We start from the raw sequence: 17797 nt of genomic DNA on the forward strand, positions 1-17797 counted from the left end.
TCTCCTCTCCTCCTATCACCCTGGGTCAATGTGAGTAGTTCTCCTCTCCTCCTATCACCCTGGATCAATGTCAGTAGTTCTCCTCTCCTCCTATCACCCTGGGTCAATGTCAGTAGTTCTCCTCCCTCCTATCACCCTGGGTCAATGTCAGTAGTTCTCCTCTCCCTCCTATCACCCTGGGTCAATGTCAGTAGTTCTCCTCTCCTCCTATCACCCTGGGTCAATGTCAGTAGTTCTCCTCTCCTCCTATCACCCTGGGTCAATGTCAGTAGTTCTCCTCTCCTCCTATCACCCTGGATCAATGTCAGTAGTTCTCCTCTCCTCCTATCACCCTGGGTCAATGTCAGTAGTTCTCCTCTCCTCTCCTCCTATAACCCTGGATCAATGTGAGTAGTTTCTCCTCCCCAAGAGGTGAACACTTTAGGTTTTGCCATAGTAAATAACATAGAACATCAAAGGCTAACTTTCCTCTTTGTTCTCAGTGTCTTCTCTCATCATTCTCTCTCCTACATCTACAGAACTGTAGACCTGCACTGACTCTCATATATACTGTCTTCTACATCTACAGAACAGTAGACCTGCACTGACTCTCATATATACTGTCTTCTACATCTACAGAACAGTAGACCTGCACTGACTCTCATATATACTGTCTTCTACATCTACAGAACTGTAGACCTGCACTGACTCTCATATATACTGTCTTCTACATCTACAGAACAGTAGACCTGCACTGACTCTCATATATACTGTCTTCTACATCTACAGAACTGTAGACCTGCACTGACTCTCATATATACTGTCTTCTACATCTACAGAACTGTAGACCTGCACTGACTCTCATATATACTGTCTTCTACATCTACAGAACAGTAGACCTGCACTGACTCTCATATATACTGTCTTCTACATCTACAGAACTGTAGACCTGCACTGACTCTCATATATACTGTCTTCTACATCTACAGAACAGTAGACCTGCACTGACTCTCATATATACTGTCTTCTACATCTACAGAACTGTAGACCTGCACTGACTATAATATATACTGTCTTCTACATCTACAGAACTGTAGACCTGCACTGACTCTCATATATACTGTCTTCTACATCTACAGAACAGTAGACCTGCACTGACTCTCATATATACTGTCTTCTACATCTACAGAACTGTAGACCTGCACTGACTCTCATATATACTGTCTTCTACATCTACAGAACAGTAGACCTGCACTGACTCTCATATATACTGTCTTCTACATCTACAGAACTGTAGACCTGCACTGACTCTCATATATACTGTCTTCTACATCTACAGAACAGTAGACCTGCACTGACTCTCATATATACTGTCTTCTACATCTACAGAACAGTAGACCTGCACTGACTCTCATATATACTGTCTCCTACATCTACAGAACTGTAGACCTGCACTGACTCTCATATATACTGTCTTCTACATCTACAGAACAGTAGACCTGCACTGACTCTCATATATACTGTCTTCTACATCTACAGAACTGTAGACCTGCACTGACTCTCATATATACTGTCTTCTACATCTACAGAACAGTAGACCTGCACTGACTCTCATATATACTGTCTTCTACATCTACAGAACAGTAGACCTGTACTGACTCTCATATATACTGTCTTCTACATCTACAGAACTGTAGACCTGCACTGACTCTCATATACTGTCTTCTACATCTACAGAACAGTAGACCTGCACTGACTCTCATATATACTGTCTTCTACATCTACAGAACAGTAGACCTGTACTGACTCTCATATATACTGTCTTCTACATCTACAGAACAGTAGACCTGTACTGACTCTCATATATACTGTCTTCTACATCTACAGAACAGTAGACCTGTACTGACTCTCATATATACTGTCTTCTACATCATATATTTCTGTCAATGGTGTTTTTATTTGAAAATAGGATGCAGCTTGAAGTGAATTCTCTTCTTCCTCCTCTCCTCCTCCCATTCCTTCTCCTCCTCCTCCTCCTCCTCCCATTCCTTCTCTCCTTTTCCTCTTCCTCTTCCTCCCATTCCTTCTCTCCTCTTCCTCTTCCTCTTCCTCCCATTCCTTCTCTCCTTTTCCTCCTCCTCCTCGCATTCCTTCTCTCCTCTTCCTCCTCCTCCTCCTCCCATTCCTTCTCCTCCTCCTCCTCCTCCTCCCATTCCTTCTCTCCTTTTCCTCTTCCTCTTCCTCCCATTCCTTCTCTCCTCTTCCTCTTCCTCTTCCTCCCATTCCTTCTCTCCTTTTCCTCCTCCTCCTCGCATTCCTTCTCTCCTCTTCCTCCTCCTCCACCTCCCATTCCTTCTCTCCTCTTCCTCGTCCTCCTCCTCGCATTCCTTCTCTCCTCTTCCTCCTCCTCCTCCTCCCATTCCTTCTCCTCCTCCTCCTCCTCCCATTCCTTCTCTCCTTTTCCTCTTCCTCTTCCTCCCATTCCTTCTCTCCTCTTCCTCTTCCTCCCATTCCTTCTCTCCTTTTCCTCATCCTCCTCCTCCCATTCCTTATCTCCTCTTCCTCCTCCTCCACCTCCCATTCCGTCTCTCCTCTTCCTCCTCCTCCTCCTCCCATTCCTTCTCTCCTTTTCCTCCTCCTCTTCCTCCCATTCCTACTCTCCTTTTCCTCCTCCTCCTCCCATTCCTTCTCTCCTCTTCCTCCTCCTCTTCCTCCCATTCCTACTCTCCTTTTCCTCCTCTTCCTCCCATTCCTACTCTCCTTTTCCTCCTCTTCCTCCCATTCCGTCTCTCCTCTTCCTCCTCTTCCTCCCATTCCTTCTCTCCTCTTCCTCCTCTTCCTCCCATTCCGTCTCTCCTTTTCCTCTTCTTCCTCCCATTCCTTCTCTCCTCTTCCTCCTCTTCCTCCCATTCCTTTTCTCCTTTTCCTCCTCCTCCTCCCATTCCTTCTCTCCTCTTCCTCCTCTTCCTCCCATTCCGTCTCTCCTCTTCCTCCCATTCCTACTCTCCTCTTCCTCCTCTTCCTCCCATTCCTTTTCTCCTTTTCCTCCTCCTCCTCCCATTCCTTCTCTCCTCTTCCTCCTCTTCCTCCCATTCCTTTTCTCCTATTCCTCCTCTTCCTCCCATTCCTTCTCTCCTCTTCCTCCTCCTCCTCCCATTCCTTCTCTCCTCTTCCTCCTCCTCTTCCTCCCATTCCTTCTCTCCTCTTCCTCCTCCTCCTCCTCCCATTCCTTCTCTCCTTTTCCTCCTCCTCCTAACATTCCTTCTCTCCTCCTCTTCCTCCCATTCCTTCTCTCTTCTTCCTCCTCCTCCTCCCATTCCTTCTCTCCTCTTCCTCCTCCTCCTCCTAACATTCCTTCTCTCCTCCTCTTCCTCCCATTCCTTCTCTCTTCTTCCTCCTCCTCCTCCCATTCCTTCTCTCCTCTTCCTCCTCCTCCTCCTCCTCCCATTCCTTCTCTCCTTTTCCTCCTCCTCTTCCTCCCATTCCTACTCTCCTTTTCCTCATCCTCCTCCTCCCATTCCTTCTCTCCTCTTCCTCCTCTTCCTCCCATTCATCCTTTCCTTTTCCTCCTCCTCCTCCTCCCATTCCTTCTCTCCTCTTCCTCCTCTTCCTCCCATTCCTTCTCTCCTTTTCCTCCTCTTCCTCCCATTCCGTCTCTCCTCTTCCTCCTCTTCCTCCCATTCCTTCTCTCCTCTTCCTCCTCTTCCTCCCATTCCGTCTCTCCTTTTCCTCCTCTTCCTCCCATTCCTTCTCTCCTCTTCCTCCTCTTCTTCCCATTCCTACTCTCCTTTTCCTCCTCTTCCTCCCATTCCTACTCTCCTTTTCCTCCTCTTCCTCCCATTCCGTCTCTCCTCTTCCTCCTCTTCCTCCCATTCCTTCTCTCCTCTTCCTCCTCTTCCTCCCATTCCGTCTCTCCTCTTCCTCCTCTTCCTCCCATTCCTTCTCTCCTCTTCCTCCTCTTCCTCCCATTCCGTCTCTCCTCTTCCTCCTCTTCCTCCCATTCCTTCTCTCCTCTTCCTCCTCTTCCTCCCATTCCGTCTCTCCTTTTCCTCCTCTTCCTCCCATTCCTTCTCTCCTCTTCCTCCTCTTCCTCCCATTCCTACTCTCCTTTTCCTCCTCTTCCTCAAATTCCTACTCTCCTTTTCCTCCTCTTCCTCCCATTCCGTCTCTCCTCTTCCTCCTCTTCCTCCCATTCCTTCTCTCCTCTTCCTCCTCTTCCTCCCATTCCGTCTCTCCTCTTCCTCCTCTTCCTCCCATTCCGTCTCTCCTCTTTCCTCCTCTTCCTCCCATTCCGTCTCTCCTTTTCCTCCTCTTCCTCCCATTCCTTCTCTCCTCTTCCTCCTCTTCCTCCCATTCCTACTCTCCTCTTCCTCCTCTTCCTCCCATTCCTTCTCTCCTCTTCCTCCTCTTCCTCCCATTCCGTCTCTCCTCTTCCTCCTCCTCCTCCCATTCCTTTTCTCCTTTTCCTCCTCTTCCTCCCATTCCTACTCTACTCTTCCTCCTCTTCCTCCCATTCCTTCTCTCCTCTTCCTCCTCTTCCTCCCATTCCTTTTCTCCTTTTCCTCCTCCTCCTCCCATTCCTTCTCTCCTCTTCCTCCTCTTCCTCCCATTCCTACTCTCCTCTTCCTCCTCTTCCTCCCATTCCTTCTCTCCTTTTCCTCCTCCTCTTCCTCCCATTCCTACTCTCCTTTTCCTCATCCTCCTCCTCCCATTCCTTCTCTCCTCTTCCTCCTCTTCCTCCCATTCATCCTTTCCTTTTCCTCCTCCTCCTCCTCCCATTCCGTCTCTCCTCTTCCTCCTCCTCCTCCTCCCATTCCTTCTCTCCTTTTCCTCCTCCTGTTCCTCCCATTCCTACTCTCCTTTTCCTCGTCCTCCTCCCATTCCTACTCTCCTTTTCCTCCTCTTCCTCCCATTCCTACTCTCCTTTTCCTCCTCTTCCTCCCATTCCGTCTCTCCTCTTCCTCCTCTTCCTCCCATTCCTTCTCTCCTCTTCCTGCTCTTCCTCCCATTCCGTCTCTCCTCTTCCTCCTCTTCCTCCCATTCCTTCTCTCCTCTTCCTCCTCTTCCTCCCATTCCGTCTCTCCTCTTCCTCCTCTTCCTCCCATTCCTTCTCTCCTCTTCCTCCTCTTCCTCACATTCCGTCTCTCCTTTTCCTCCTCTTCCTCCCATTCCTTCTCTCCTCTTCCTCCTCTTCCTCCCATTCCTACTCTCATTTTCCTCCTCTTCCTCCCATTCCTACTCTCCTTTTCCTCCTCTTCCTCCCATTCCGTCTCTCCTCTTCCTCCTCTTCCTCCCATTCCTTCTCTCATCTTCCTCCTCTTCCTCCCATTCCGTCTCTCCTCTTCCTCCTCTTCCTCCCATTCCGTCTCTCCTCTTCCTCCTCTTCCTCCCATTCCGTCTCTCCTTTTCCTCCTCTTCCTCCCATTCCTTCTCTCCTCTTCCTCCTCTTCCTCCCATTCCTACTCTCCTTTTCCTCCTCTTCCTCCCATTCCTACTCTCCTTTTCCTCCTCTTCCTCCCATTCCGTCTCTCCTCTTCCTCCTCTTCCTCCCATTCCTTCTCTCCTCTTCCTCCTCTTCCTCCCATTCCGTCTCTCCTCTTCCTCCTCTTCCTCCCATTCCTTCTCTCCTCTTCCTCCTCTTCCTCCCATTCCTACTCTCCTTTTCCTCCTCTTCCTCCCATTCCGTCTCTCCTCTTCCTCCTCTTCCTCCCATTCCTTCTCTCCTCTTCCTCCTCTTCCTCCCATTCCGTCTCTCCTCTTCCTCCTCTTCCTCCCATTCCTTCTCTCCTCTTCCTCCTCTTCCTCCCATTCCGTCTCTCCTCTTCCTCCTCCTCCTCCCATTCCTTTTCTCCTTTTCCTCCTCTTCCTCCCATTCCTACTCTCCTCTTCCTCCTCTTCCTCCCATTCCTTCTCTCCTCTTCCTCCTCTTCCTCCCATTCCTTTTCTCCTTTTCCTCCTCCTCCTCCCATTCCTTCTCTCCTCTTCCTCCTCTTCCTCCCATTCCTACTCTCCTCTTCCTCCTCTTCCTCCCATTCCTTCTCTCCTCTTCCTCCTCCTCCTCCCATTCCTTTTCTCCTTTTCCTCCTCCTCTTCCTCCCATTTCTTCTCTCCTCCTCCTCCTCCTCCTCCCATTCCTTCTCTCCTTTTCCTCCTCCTCTTCCTCCCATTCCTACTCTCCTTTTCCTCATCCTCCTCCTCCCATTCCTTCTCTCCTCTTCCTCCTCTTCCTCCCATTCATCCTTTCCTTTTCCTCCTCCTCCTCCTCCCATTCCGTCTCTCCTCTTCCTCCTCCTCCTCCCATTCCTTCTCTCCTTTTCCTCCTCCTCTTCCTCCCATTCCTACTCTCCTTTTCCTCGTCCTCCTCCCATTCCTACTCTCCTCTTCCTCCTCTTCCTCCCATTCCTACTCTCCTCTTCCTCCTCTTCCTCCCATTCCTTCTCTCCTCTTCCTCCTCTTCCTCCCATTCCTTTTCTCCTCTTCCTCCTCTTCCTCCCATTCCTTCTCTCCTCTTCCTCCTCCTCCTCCTCCCATTCCTTCTCTCCTTTTCCTCCTCCTCCTAACATTCCTTCTCTCCTCCTCTTCCTCCCATTCCTTCTCTCTTCTTCCTCCTCCTCCTCCCATTCCTTCTCTCCTCTTCCTCCCCTCCTCCTCCTACATTCCTTCTCTCCTCCTCCTCCTCCCATTCCTTCTCTCTTCTTCCTCCTCCTCCTCCCATTCCTTCTCTCCTCTTCCTCCTCCTCCTCCTAACATTCCTTCTCTCCTCCTCCTCCTCCCATTCCTTCTCTCTTCTTCCTCCTCCTCCTCCCATTCCTTCTCTCCTCTTCCTCCTCCTCCTCCTCCCATTCCTTCTCTCCTTTTCCTCCTCCTCTTCCTCCCATTCCTACTCTCCTTTTCCTCATCCTCCTCCTCCCATTCCTTCTCTCCTCTTCCTCCTCTTCCTCCCATTCATCCTTTCCTTTTCCTCCTCCTCCTCCTCCCATTCCGTCTCTCCTCTTCCTCCTCCTCCTCCTCATTCCTTCTCTCCTTTTCCTCCTCCTCTTCCTCCCATTCCTACTCTCCTTTTCCTCATCCTCCTCCTCCCATTCCTTCTCTCCTCTTCCTCCTCTTCCTCCCATTCATCCTTTCCTTTTCCTCCTCCTCCTCCTCCCATTCCGTCTCTCCTCTTCCTCCTCCTCCTCCTCCCATTCCTTCTCTCCTCTTCCTCCTCTTCCTCCCATTCCTACTCTCCTCTTCCTCCTCTTCCTCCCATTCCTACTCTCCTCTTCCTCCTCTTCCTCCCATTCCTTCTCTCCTCTTCCTCCTCCTCCTCCCATTCCTTCTCTCCTCTTCCTCCTCCTCCTCCTCCTCCCATTCCTTCTCTCCTTTTCCTCCTCCTCCTCCTCCCATTCCTTCTCTCCTCTTCCTCCTCCTCCTCCTAACATTCCTTCTCTCCTCCTCTTCCTCCCATTCCTTCTCTCTTCTTCCTCCTCCTCCTCCCATTCCTTCTCTCCTCTTCCTCCTCCTCCTCCTAACATTCCTTCTCTCCTCCTCTTCCTCCCATTCCTTCTCTCTTCTTCCTCCTCCTCCTCCCATTCCTTCTCTCCTCTTCCTCCTCCTCCTCCTAACATTCCTTCTCTCCTCTTCTCCTCCTCCTCCCATTCCTTCTCTCCTTTTCCTCCTCCTCCTCCTCCCATTCCTTCTCTCCTCTTCCTCCTCTTCCTCCCATTCCTTTTCTCCTTTTCCTCATCCTCCTCCTCCCATTCCTTCTCTCCTCTTCCTCCTCCTCCTCCTCCTCCTCCTCCTCCCATTCCTTCTCTCCTCCTCCCCCCATTCCTTCTCTCCTCCTCCCCCCATTCCTTCTCTCCTTTTCCTCCTCCTCCTCCCATTCCTTCTCTCCTCTTCCTCCTCCTCTTCCTCCCATTCCTTCTCTCCTCTTCCTCCTCCTCCTCCCCCATTCCTTCTCTCCTTTTCCTCCTCCTCCTAACATTCCTTCTCTCCTCCTCTTCCTCCCATTCCTTCTCTCTTCTTCCTCCTCCTCCTCCCATTCCTTCTCTCCTCTTCCTCCTCCTCCTCCTAACATTCCTTCTCTCCTCCTCCTCCTCCCATTCCTTCTCTCCTTTTCCTCCTACTCTTCCTCCCATTCCTTCTCTCCTCCTCCTCCTCCTCCTCCTAACATTCCTTCTCTCCTCCTCCTCCTCCCATTCCTTCTCTCCTTTTCCTCCTCCTCTTCCTCCCATTCCTTCTCTCCTCCTCCTCCTCCTCCTCCTCCCATTCCTTTTCCTCCTCCTCCTCCTCCTCCTCCTCCTCCTCCTCCTCCTCCCACTCCTTTTCCTCCTCCTCCTCCTTCCATTGATTTTTCTCCTCTCCTCTCTTCACTGTCTCTGCAGGATGATGGTGTGTCGGAGAATGAACAGGAGCTGTCAGTAGCAGGGAAGATAAAGAAACACTTCAACACCAGCCCTATAACTAACGACACCACCTCCGGAGTGTCAGTCATCACGGTATGCCCTGAACAGACTAATGCAGACATACAAAGCTATTTCCAGTCGGGTTTTTACTGGGCATTAGACTGTATTGGCTTTGTCTTTGGCTCTAAGGCTGACTGTACTGAGCTGTAAGTCTTACTGGTTACTTTTATTGTAAAGTGGCTGTCTATTGTAAAGTGGCTGTTCCACTGGATGTCAGAAGGTGAATTCACCAATTTGTAAGTCGCTCTGGATAAGAGCGTCTGCTAAATGACTTAAATGTAAATGTTATAAAGACATTTGTTTTAAAGGCATTACTGGTTTCTCTGTAAGTCCTACTGGTTTTAAAGGCATTACTGGTTTCTCTGTAAGTCCTACTGGTTTTAAAGGCATTACTGGTTTCTCTGTAAGTCTTACTGGTTTTAAAGGCATTACTGGTTTCTCTGTAAGTCTTACTGGTTTTAAAGGGATTACTGGTTTTTCTGTAAGTCTTACTGGTTTTAAAGGCATTACTGGTTTCTCTGTAAGTCCTACAGGTTTTAAAGGGTTTACTGGTTTCTCTGTAAGTCCTACTGGTTTTAAAGGGATTGCTGGTTTCTCTGTAAGTCCTACTGGTTTTAAAGGCATTACTGGTTTCTCTGTAAGTCCTACTGGTTTTAAAAGTGACTGGTTTCTTTGTCCTGTTGTGCAGTTGGACCACAGCTTCTCCATGCAGCGCTCTGGGTCGTTGGACTTCCACCAGCACCCGGCTATGTACTGGATAAGGTATAACCTGTTGCCACGACAACCCTCCTGCCTCTGCCTCTGTTTCCCGTGTCTCCACATACAGTGTGCTGATTGGCTGCTGGCTTCTGTGTGCTCTGTCAGCTCCACTCATGCCCCCCCCCCCCCCTCCTGCTCTACTCCCTCCCCTCCTCTCCTATCCTGCTCCCCTCCCCTCCCCTCCTGCTCTACTCCCTCCCCTCCCCTCCTCTCCTCTCCTGCTCTACTCCCCTCCTCACCTCTCCTCTCCTCTCCTCCTCTCCTCTCCTGCTCCCCTCCTCTCCCCTCTCCTCCCCTCCCCTCCTGCTCTACTCCCCTCCCCCTCCCCTCCTCTTCTCTCCTGCTCTACTCCCCCTCCCTCCCCTCCTGCTCTACTCCCCTCCTCTTCTCCTGCTCTACTCCCCTCCCCTCCTCTCCTCCTACTCCTGATTTACTCCCCTCCCCTCCCCCTCCTCTCCTGCTCCTCTCCCCTCTCCCCTCCCCCTCCCCCTCCTCTCCTACTTTACTCCCTCCCCTCCTGCTCTACTCCCCGCCTCCTCTTTCTCTCCTGCTCTACTCCCCTCCCCTCCTCTCCCTCTCCCTGCTCCCTCCCCTCCTCTCCTCTCCTCTCCTGCTTTACTCCTCCCCCTCCTGCTCTACTCCCCTCCTCCTCCCCTCCCTCCCCCTCCTCTCCTCTCCTGCTCCCTCCTCTCCTCTCCTCTCCTCTCCCTCCCTCTCCCTCTCCTCTCCCCTCTCCTCTCCTGCTTTACCCCTCCCCTCCTCTTTCTCTCCTGCTCTACCCCTCCACTCCTCCCCCTCCCCTCCTATCCTCTCCTCTCCTGATCCCCTCCTCTCCTCTCCTGCTCTACTCCTCTCCTCTCCTGCTTTACTCCCCTCCCCTCCTGCTCTACTCCCCTCCCTCCTCTTCTCTCCTGCTCCCCACCCCTCCTCCCCTCCTCTCCTCTCCCCTCCTCTCCTCTCCTGCTTTACTCCCCTCCCTCCACCCTGCTCTACTCCCCTCCCTCCTCCTGCTCTCCTGCTCTACTCCCCCCCCCCTCCTCTCCTCTCCTGCTCTACTCCTCTCCTCTCCTCTCCTGCTTTACCCCCCTCCTTCCTCTCCTGCTCCTCCCCTCCCCTCCTCTCCTGCTCCTCTCCCTCCACCCCCTCTCCTCTCCCCTCCCCCTCCTCTCCTCTCCTACTTTACTCCCCTCCCCTCCTTTCCTCTCCTCTCCTGCTCTACTCCCCTCCCCTCCTCTCCTACTGCTCCCCCTCCTCTCTCCTCTCCTGCTTTACTCCCCTCCCCTCCTGCTCTACTCCCTCCCCTCCTCTTCTCTCCTGCTCTACTCCCCCTCCCCTCCCCCTCCTCTCCCTCTCCCTGCTCCCCTCCCTCTCCTCTCCCTCCTGCTCTACTCCCCTCCCCTCCCCTCCCCCTCCCCTCCTCTCCTGCTCTATTCCTCTCCTCTCCTCTCCCCTCCTCTCCTCTCCTCTCTTCTCTCCTGCTCTACTCCCCTCCCCTCCTCTCCTCTCTCCTGCTCCCCCTCCCCTCCCCCCCCCTCCTCTCCTCTCCTGCTCCCCTCCCCTCCCTCCCTCCTCTCTCCTCTCCTGCTTTACTCCCCTCCCCCTCCCGCCTACTCCCCCTCCCCTCCTCTTCTCTCCCTGCTCTACCCCCTCCTCCTCTCCTCTCCTGCTCCCTCCCCTCGTCTTCTTCTCTCCTGCTCTACTCCCCCTCCCCTCCCCTCCTCCCCCCCCCCTCCTCTCCTCTCCTCTCCTGCTTTACCCCTCCCCCTCCCGCTCTACTCCCCTCCCCTCCTCTTCTCTCCTGCTCCCCTCCCCTCCTCCCCTCCTCTCCTCTCCCCTCCTCTCCTCTCCTGCTTTACCCCCCTCCCCCTCCTCTCCTCTCCCTGCTCTACTCCTCCTCCTCTCCTCTCCTGCTTTACTCCCTCCCCCTCCCTCCTCCTCTCCTGCTCCTCCCCTCCCCTCCCCCCTCCTGCTCTCCTGCTCTACTCCCCTCCCCCTCCCCTCCTCTCCTCTCCTGCTCTACTCCTCTCCTCTCCTGCTTTACTCCCCTCCCCTCCCTCCTCTCCTGCTCCTCCCCTCCCCTCCCCTCCTCTCCTCTCCTGCTCCCCCTTCTCCTCTCCTGCTTTACTCCCCTCCCCTCCTGCTCTACTCCCCCTCCCCTCCTCTTCTCTCCTGCTCTACTCCCTCCCCCCCCCCTCCCCTCCTCTCCATCTCCCCTCCCTCCTCTCCTCTCCTGCTCTACTCCCCTCCCCCTCCCCCTCCTCTCCTCTCCTCTCCCTGCTCTATTCCTCTCCCTCTCCCCTCCTCTCCCTCTCCTCTTCTCCCTGCTCCTCTCCCCTCCCCTCCCTCCTCCCTCTCCTGCTCCTCCACTCCCTCCTCTCCTCTCCTCTCCTGCTCCCCCTCCTCTCCTCTCCTGCTCTACTCCCTCCTCTCCTCTCCTCCTCTCCTCTCCCTCTCCCTCTCCTCTCCTCTCCCTCTCCCTCTCCTCTCTCCTCTCCCTCTCCTCTCCTCTCCCTCCTCTCCTGCTCTATTCCTCTCCCCCTCCTCTCCTCTCCCTCTTCTTCTCTCCTGCTCTACTCCCCTCCCCCCCCTCCCCTCCCCTCCTCTCCTCTCCTCTCCTCTCCTGCTCCCCCTCCCCTCCCCTCCCCCTCCCTCCCTCCTCTCCTGCTTTACTCCCCTCCCCTCCCCTCCCGCTCTACTCCCCTCCCCTCCTCTTCTCTCCTGCTCTACTCCCCTCCCCTCCTCCCTCTCCTCTCCCTCTCCTGCTCCTCCTCTTCTCCTGCTCTACTCCCTTCCCCTCCCCTCCCCTCCTCTCCTCTCCTCCCTCCTTCCTCCCTCTCCTCTGCTCCCCTCCTTCTTCTCCCTGCTCTACCCTCCCATTTTCTCCTCTACATGTGCTCCTCCACTAACCCGTAGTCTTCAGCATGAGCAGCATCTCTGATGAGCAGCATCTCTGATTGGTTCTCCTGTGTCTCCTCTTACCTCAGGCCACCGCTCTTGATAAGGAGGGGCAGGTTCTCAGACGAAGATGCAACCAGGATGTGAGCTCACGGCCGTTGCCGTTGACAACAACAACAACAACAACAAACAACAATGGAAAAACTGACTAGCTGCCTCCCCAGCCTGACCCTCGCCCCCCTTTCTGACCTTTATCCTCGGCTCCGTCCCTAACCCTGACCCCTCCACCAGCCACACCCCGTTGTTGGACGATGAGGATATCTCTCTTTGCTCAGCTGGGACTGTTCGTTCTCCTTTAGAGGTGGGGAGAGGGGCAATGTTCTCCTAATTCCCCTTTTAGAGGTGGGGAGAGGGGCAATATGTTCTCCCTAATGCCCCCTTTAGAGGTGGGGAGGGGGCAATATGTTCTCCTAACGCCCCCTTTTAGAGGTGGGGAGAAGGCAATAGGTTCTCCTAGCGCCCCTTTTAGAGGTGGGGAGAGGGGGCAATATGTTCTCCTAACGCCCCTTTTAGAGGTGGAAGAGGGCAATAGGTTCTCCTAACGCCCCCTTTAGAGGTGGGGAGAGGGGCAATATGTTCTCCTAACGCCCCTTTTAGAGGTGGGGAGAGGGCAACAGGTTCTCCCTAACGCCCCTTTAGAGGTGGGGAGAGGGCAATATGTTCTCCTAACTACCCCTTTAGAGGTGGGGGAGAGGGGCAATATGTTCTCCTAACTCCCCCTTTTAGGAGGTGGGGAGCGGGGCAATATGTTCTCCTAACGCCCCTTTAGAGGTGGGGAGAGGGCAATAGGTTCTCCTAACGCCCCTTTTAGAGGTGGGGAGAGGGGCAATATGTTCTCCTAATTCCCCCTTTTAGAGGTGGGAGAGGGCAATATGTTCTCCTAACTCCCCCTTTAGAGGTGGGGGGAGAGGGGCAATATGTTCTCCAAATTCCCCCCTTTTTAGAGGTGGGGAGAGGGGCAATATGTTCTCCTAACTCCCCCTTTAGAGGTGGGGAGAGGGGCAATATGTTCTCCAAATTCCCCTTAGAGGTGGGGAGAGGGGCAATATGTTCTCCTAACTCCCCCTTTTAGAGGTGGGGAGAGGGGCAATATGTTCTCCTAACGCCCCTTTTAGGGGTGGGGAGAGGGGAGAGATGGGAGAAGAGGGGTGATACTTCTCCTAACTTCCCCCTTTTAATAGTAGTAAGGTTGGATGAGGGGAAGAAGAGGAGTAGGAGAGGATTGTTGTCCGCCCTACCTCTTCTTTTAGAAGTAGGTGGGGGAGGAGCAGAGGAGATGAGGAGGGAGGGAGGAAGGACAGGAGTTGTCTCTCTCTGCTGGGACTGTTCCTTTAGGAGGTAGGGGAGGAAAGTAGAGGAGATAGGGAGTGGTCCCCCCATCTCCCCTTCTAGAACAGTACAGGGGAGGGGGTGAAGAGGGACAGGGAACAGGGGAGAGATAGAGAGACTGGGGACAGGGAACAGGGAGAGATAGAGAGACTGGGGAGAGATAGAGGGACAGGGGAGAGCTAGAGAGACTGGGAACAGGGGAGAGATAGAGGGACAGGGGACAGGGGAGAGATAGAGACTGGGGACAGGGGAGAGATAGAGACTGGGGACAGGGGAGAGATAAAGAGACTGGGGACAGGGGAGAGAGAGAGAGAGACTGGGGACAGGGGAGAGAGAGAGACTGGGGACAGGGGAGAGAGAGAGAGACTGGGGACAGGGGGAGCTAGAGAGACTGGGAACAGGGGAGAGATAGAGACTGGGGACAGGGGAGAGATAGAGAGACTGGGGAGAGCTAGAGAGACTGGGAACAGGGGAGAGATAGAGACTGGGGACAGGGGAGAGATAGAGAGACTGGGGACAGGGGAGAGATAGAGGGACTGGGGACAGGGGAGAGATAGAGAGACTGGGGACAGGGGAGAGATAGAGGGACTGGGGACAGGGGAGAGATAGAGAGACTGGGGACAGGGGAGAGATAGAGAGACTGGGGACAGGGGAGAGATAGAGAGACTGGGGACAGGGGAGAGATAGAGGGACTGGGGACAGGGGAGAGATAGAGAGACTGGGGACAGGTCAGTGGCCGATGGTCAAGAAAAAGCAGAAGAGTTGAAGAAGAAAAAGACACAAAGGTCTTTTCCAAACGTCTTCTCATGGAACAGAACACACGTTGGAGAGCTGTAGATCTGAAGAGGGTCGACATGCTAGTTAACCCTTTGTGAGGATCAGAGTTCTACGTAGTAGCAAGGACTGTGTCTCCTCTAGATACAGTCTGGGTCAACCTGTACCAGCAGCCAGCTATGGGACACCTTTTAACGCAACACTCCACGTTTATATTTCTCTTTACATTTATTCATTTTTCCACTGAGGTTTGAAGAAAAATGATGTCGTATGGTGGTTAACGTTTCAGAAGAACTTGTTTTGGAAACAGAAAAGTAGAGAAATAGAGAAAAATGTGTACGTATATTTAGCTACAGTTAGTTTTTCTGGATGGATCAAGCACTTCCTTGATGAACTGAACTGTCTGGTCTCTCTCAAAGCAGCTACAAGAAAGAGATGAACAGAAAGCGAGAGAAGGTGGTCGATACTCAACTCCATACTCTTCCTCTTCTTCCTCACCCTACTCTCTCCAGAACAGTGATGTCTTTCTGTAGTGTTTGGCTTCTAGCTATACTTCAGTACACATGAACAATTTACAGACCATAACTCACCTACATGCTAGTTGCATCTGGACTCCACTTTCAGGTCCAGTAGACAGCGGTTTATTATGGCTAAGAGAAAACCAGGGGTCTGTTCAGTAGACACAAAACGTTTGTAAATGTAGTAGGAACCAAACTAACTTGGCTAATTAGAAAGCTAATGAACGTTTTCCTTATTTGATGCTTTTCTGAACGTGACTCAACCCCCGAGGTACTCTCTGTCAGTTGACACAGATTGTTGCAGGTAGAAATGTCGAAATAACTAAACATAGATCACATTTCACAAGGAAAAAGAGAACAATGTATTTTCTATAGATGTAATATCTACATCTGCAACCCTATTCACTGTTCTCTCCATGTAGCCAGAGGAGCACAGTGAGAGAAGTCTCAAAAGGGCACTCGTAGGGTTCTGGTCAGACGTAGTGGACTATATTGAATAGGATGCCAACTGGGACATATCTGGACTAACTAACTCTTGTAACAGAACATGTTTTGGTGACAGGGTCTTGTTTGTACTCTATGTAAATAATATAATTTAATTTATTTTAATAGTTCACAATATATTTCTTTATCTACATCTAAAAATAAACATAACAATACGAGTCAGTGTGTACATTCATATCTAATAAACAGACAGTCGGCATGAATCAACTTCCTGTCACACGACTCGGGGAATGACGACAACTTCCTCTTCACGGTGTCTTCAGGGTACTGTAGTCACAGAGTCTCTAAACTCGCGAGACTTATGGGAGCGCTAGGGAAGCAGATTCGGCGGACCTGACCGAGGTTAAGAGAAGTTGAGAATGACTCCTTTCAGTTGTCAATCTTCTTTATTTTTTAAAAGGCAAAAACCTAGATTTAAACCTAAACCTAGATTTAAACCTAAACCTAGATTTAAACCTAAACCTAGATTTAAACCTAAACCTAGATTTAAACCTAAACCTAAACCTAGATTTAAACCGGTGTTCTGAGTAGCTGACCATGTTATTACTACAACCCCATCAACCTGTCACACTGACACCTTCTCATTTTCCTCAATAAACAAAAACAAAACAAAAAACAGCTTGATATCGAAGGAGTCGATGACCGTTAGACCCCGATTACGTGTTTCTGTGCATGAGTTTATGCGAGCCAACGTCATGACATCGCCGTGATCGGGGGGGTTCTACTGGAGAAGTTGTTTCTACATATATCTTCACACCTAACCATCTGTGCTGTAGTATTTAACCAGTCACCACAGTAGCTGTCTGGGAAACGTGAGGCGTTCAGTTCAACTCCTCTCCCCAGTGTATTAGAATCAGTTGTATGCGATACCTATACCTCTGTTCAACTAATAAAGTCAATACTGTTGGCCTGCGTGTGGGTTTTTATTTAATGAAAATACTCTAAATGAAATCAGAAATGAATAGTGTATGTACCAGCTCCTTGTTATTACTGTGTCTGCTGCAGCATCCACATTATGGGTTCCTCTTATGGGTTCCATTATGGGTTCCTCTTATGGGTTCCATTATGGGTTACATTATGGGTTACATTATGGGTTCCTCTGGGTTCCATTATGGGTTTCTCTGGGTTCCATTATGGGTTCCATTATGGGTTCATCTTTTGGGTTCCATTACGGGTTCCTCGTATGGATTCCTCTGGGTTCCATTCTGGGTTCCTCTTTTGGGTTCCATTATAGGTTCCTCGTATGGGTTCCTGTTATGGTTTCCATTATGGGTTACTCTTATGGGTTATTCTTATTTGTTCCATTATGAGTTCCATTATGGGTTCTCTAGGTTCCTCTTATGAGTTCCATTATGGGTTCCTCTTATAATTACCATTATGGGTTCCTCTTATGGTTTCCATTATGGGTTCCTCTTATGGGTTCCGTTATGGGTTCTTCTTAAGGGTTCCCATTATGGGTTCCTCTTATGGGTTCCATTATGGGTTCCTCTGTGTTCCATTGTGGGTTCCTCTTTTGGGTTCCATTATGGGTTCCTCTTTTGGGTTCCTCTTATGAGTTCCATTATAGGTTCCTCTTATGGTTTCCTTTTATGGGTTCCATTATAGGTTCCTCTGGGTTCCATTATGGGTTCCTCTTTTGGGTTCCATTATGGGTTCCTCTTATGGATTCCTCTGGGTTCCATTCTGGGTTCTCTGCCAGGAGTTGTTGATGCATGCCAGCTATTTCAACTCCTGGACGGTATTTTAAGTATCAGCTAAGCACATCATATGTTATAACAATCTGTTACCCAACGGCAAAGTCAATGACTAAGCAACCGTTGGTTGGTGCATGACGATGATGACGCTCCCGGACCCGGGAGGGGTAGTATCAAGAGTTAAAACCACCGTTAGAATCTCTCCACGGCCTCATAGGAGGATCCAGATACTTCTGCTATCCTCTCTGGATTAAAACCAAATTATGATAAGTGTACTATATTTTTTTTATTTTACCTTTATTTAACCAGGGAAGTCAGTTAAAAACAAATTCTTATTTTTGATGACAGCCTAGGAACAGTGGGCTAACTGCCTGTTCAGGGGCAGAACGACAGATTTGTACCTTGTCAGCTCGGGGGTTTAAACTTGCAACCTTCCGGTCACTAGTCCAACGCTCTAACCACTAAGCTACCCTGCCGCCCATAAAATTTGGATCACTAATTTTACGTATTGGATTGCAAATTTTACATTACCATGTAGTTTACCAGTTAAATGGTCTGCCGGAGATGTGGACATACTCGGTATACAAATCCCAGAGGAAAGAAATGATCTCACTCCAGACCATTTTTATAGAACGGCAGCAACAATAGATACGATCTTGCTACCATAGAAAGGAAAATACCTGTCTAATTGTAGAAAACTCACCCTGATTAACTCTTTAGTCATATAACAGTTTAGCTATTTGCATATGGTTTTGCCAAAACCTAGTGACCTGCATTTTAAATTATATGAACAAAGAATAGTCAAAACTGTTCGCTGCTCAGCCCCCAATGGTGGAAC

General features: G+C 51.0%; 1 protein-coding gene across 1 annotated transcript in view; it reads left to right on the top strand.

Annotated features, from left to right (window-relative positions):
* Positions 1-12223, top strand: part of LOC135535319 (serine/threonine-protein kinase DCLK1-like) — a gene marked incomplete at both ends in the record, with an annotated part of 16156 nt that extends 3933 nt beyond the window's left edge. The window contains 3 exons of the mRNA XM_064961987.1: positions 8346-8459; positions 9115-9188; positions 12170-12223. Coding sequence (XP_064818059.1) covers positions 8346-8459; positions 9115-9188; positions 12170-12223 — 242 coding nt within the window. The remainder of the gene's footprint in view (positions 1-8345; positions 8460-9114; positions 9189-12169) is intronic.
* Between the last annotated feature and the right edge of the window lie 5574 nt (positions 12224-17797).

Source organism: Oncorhynchus masou, unplaced genomic scaffold (assembly GCF_036934945.1).
Source record: "Oncorhynchus masou masou isolate Uvic2021 unplaced genomic scaffold, UVic_Omas_1.1 unplaced_scaffold_4772, whole genome shotgun sequence".
Classification (NCBI taxonomy): domain Eukaryota; kingdom Metazoa; phylum Chordata; class Actinopteri; order Salmoniformes; family Salmonidae; genus Oncorhynchus; species Oncorhynchus masou.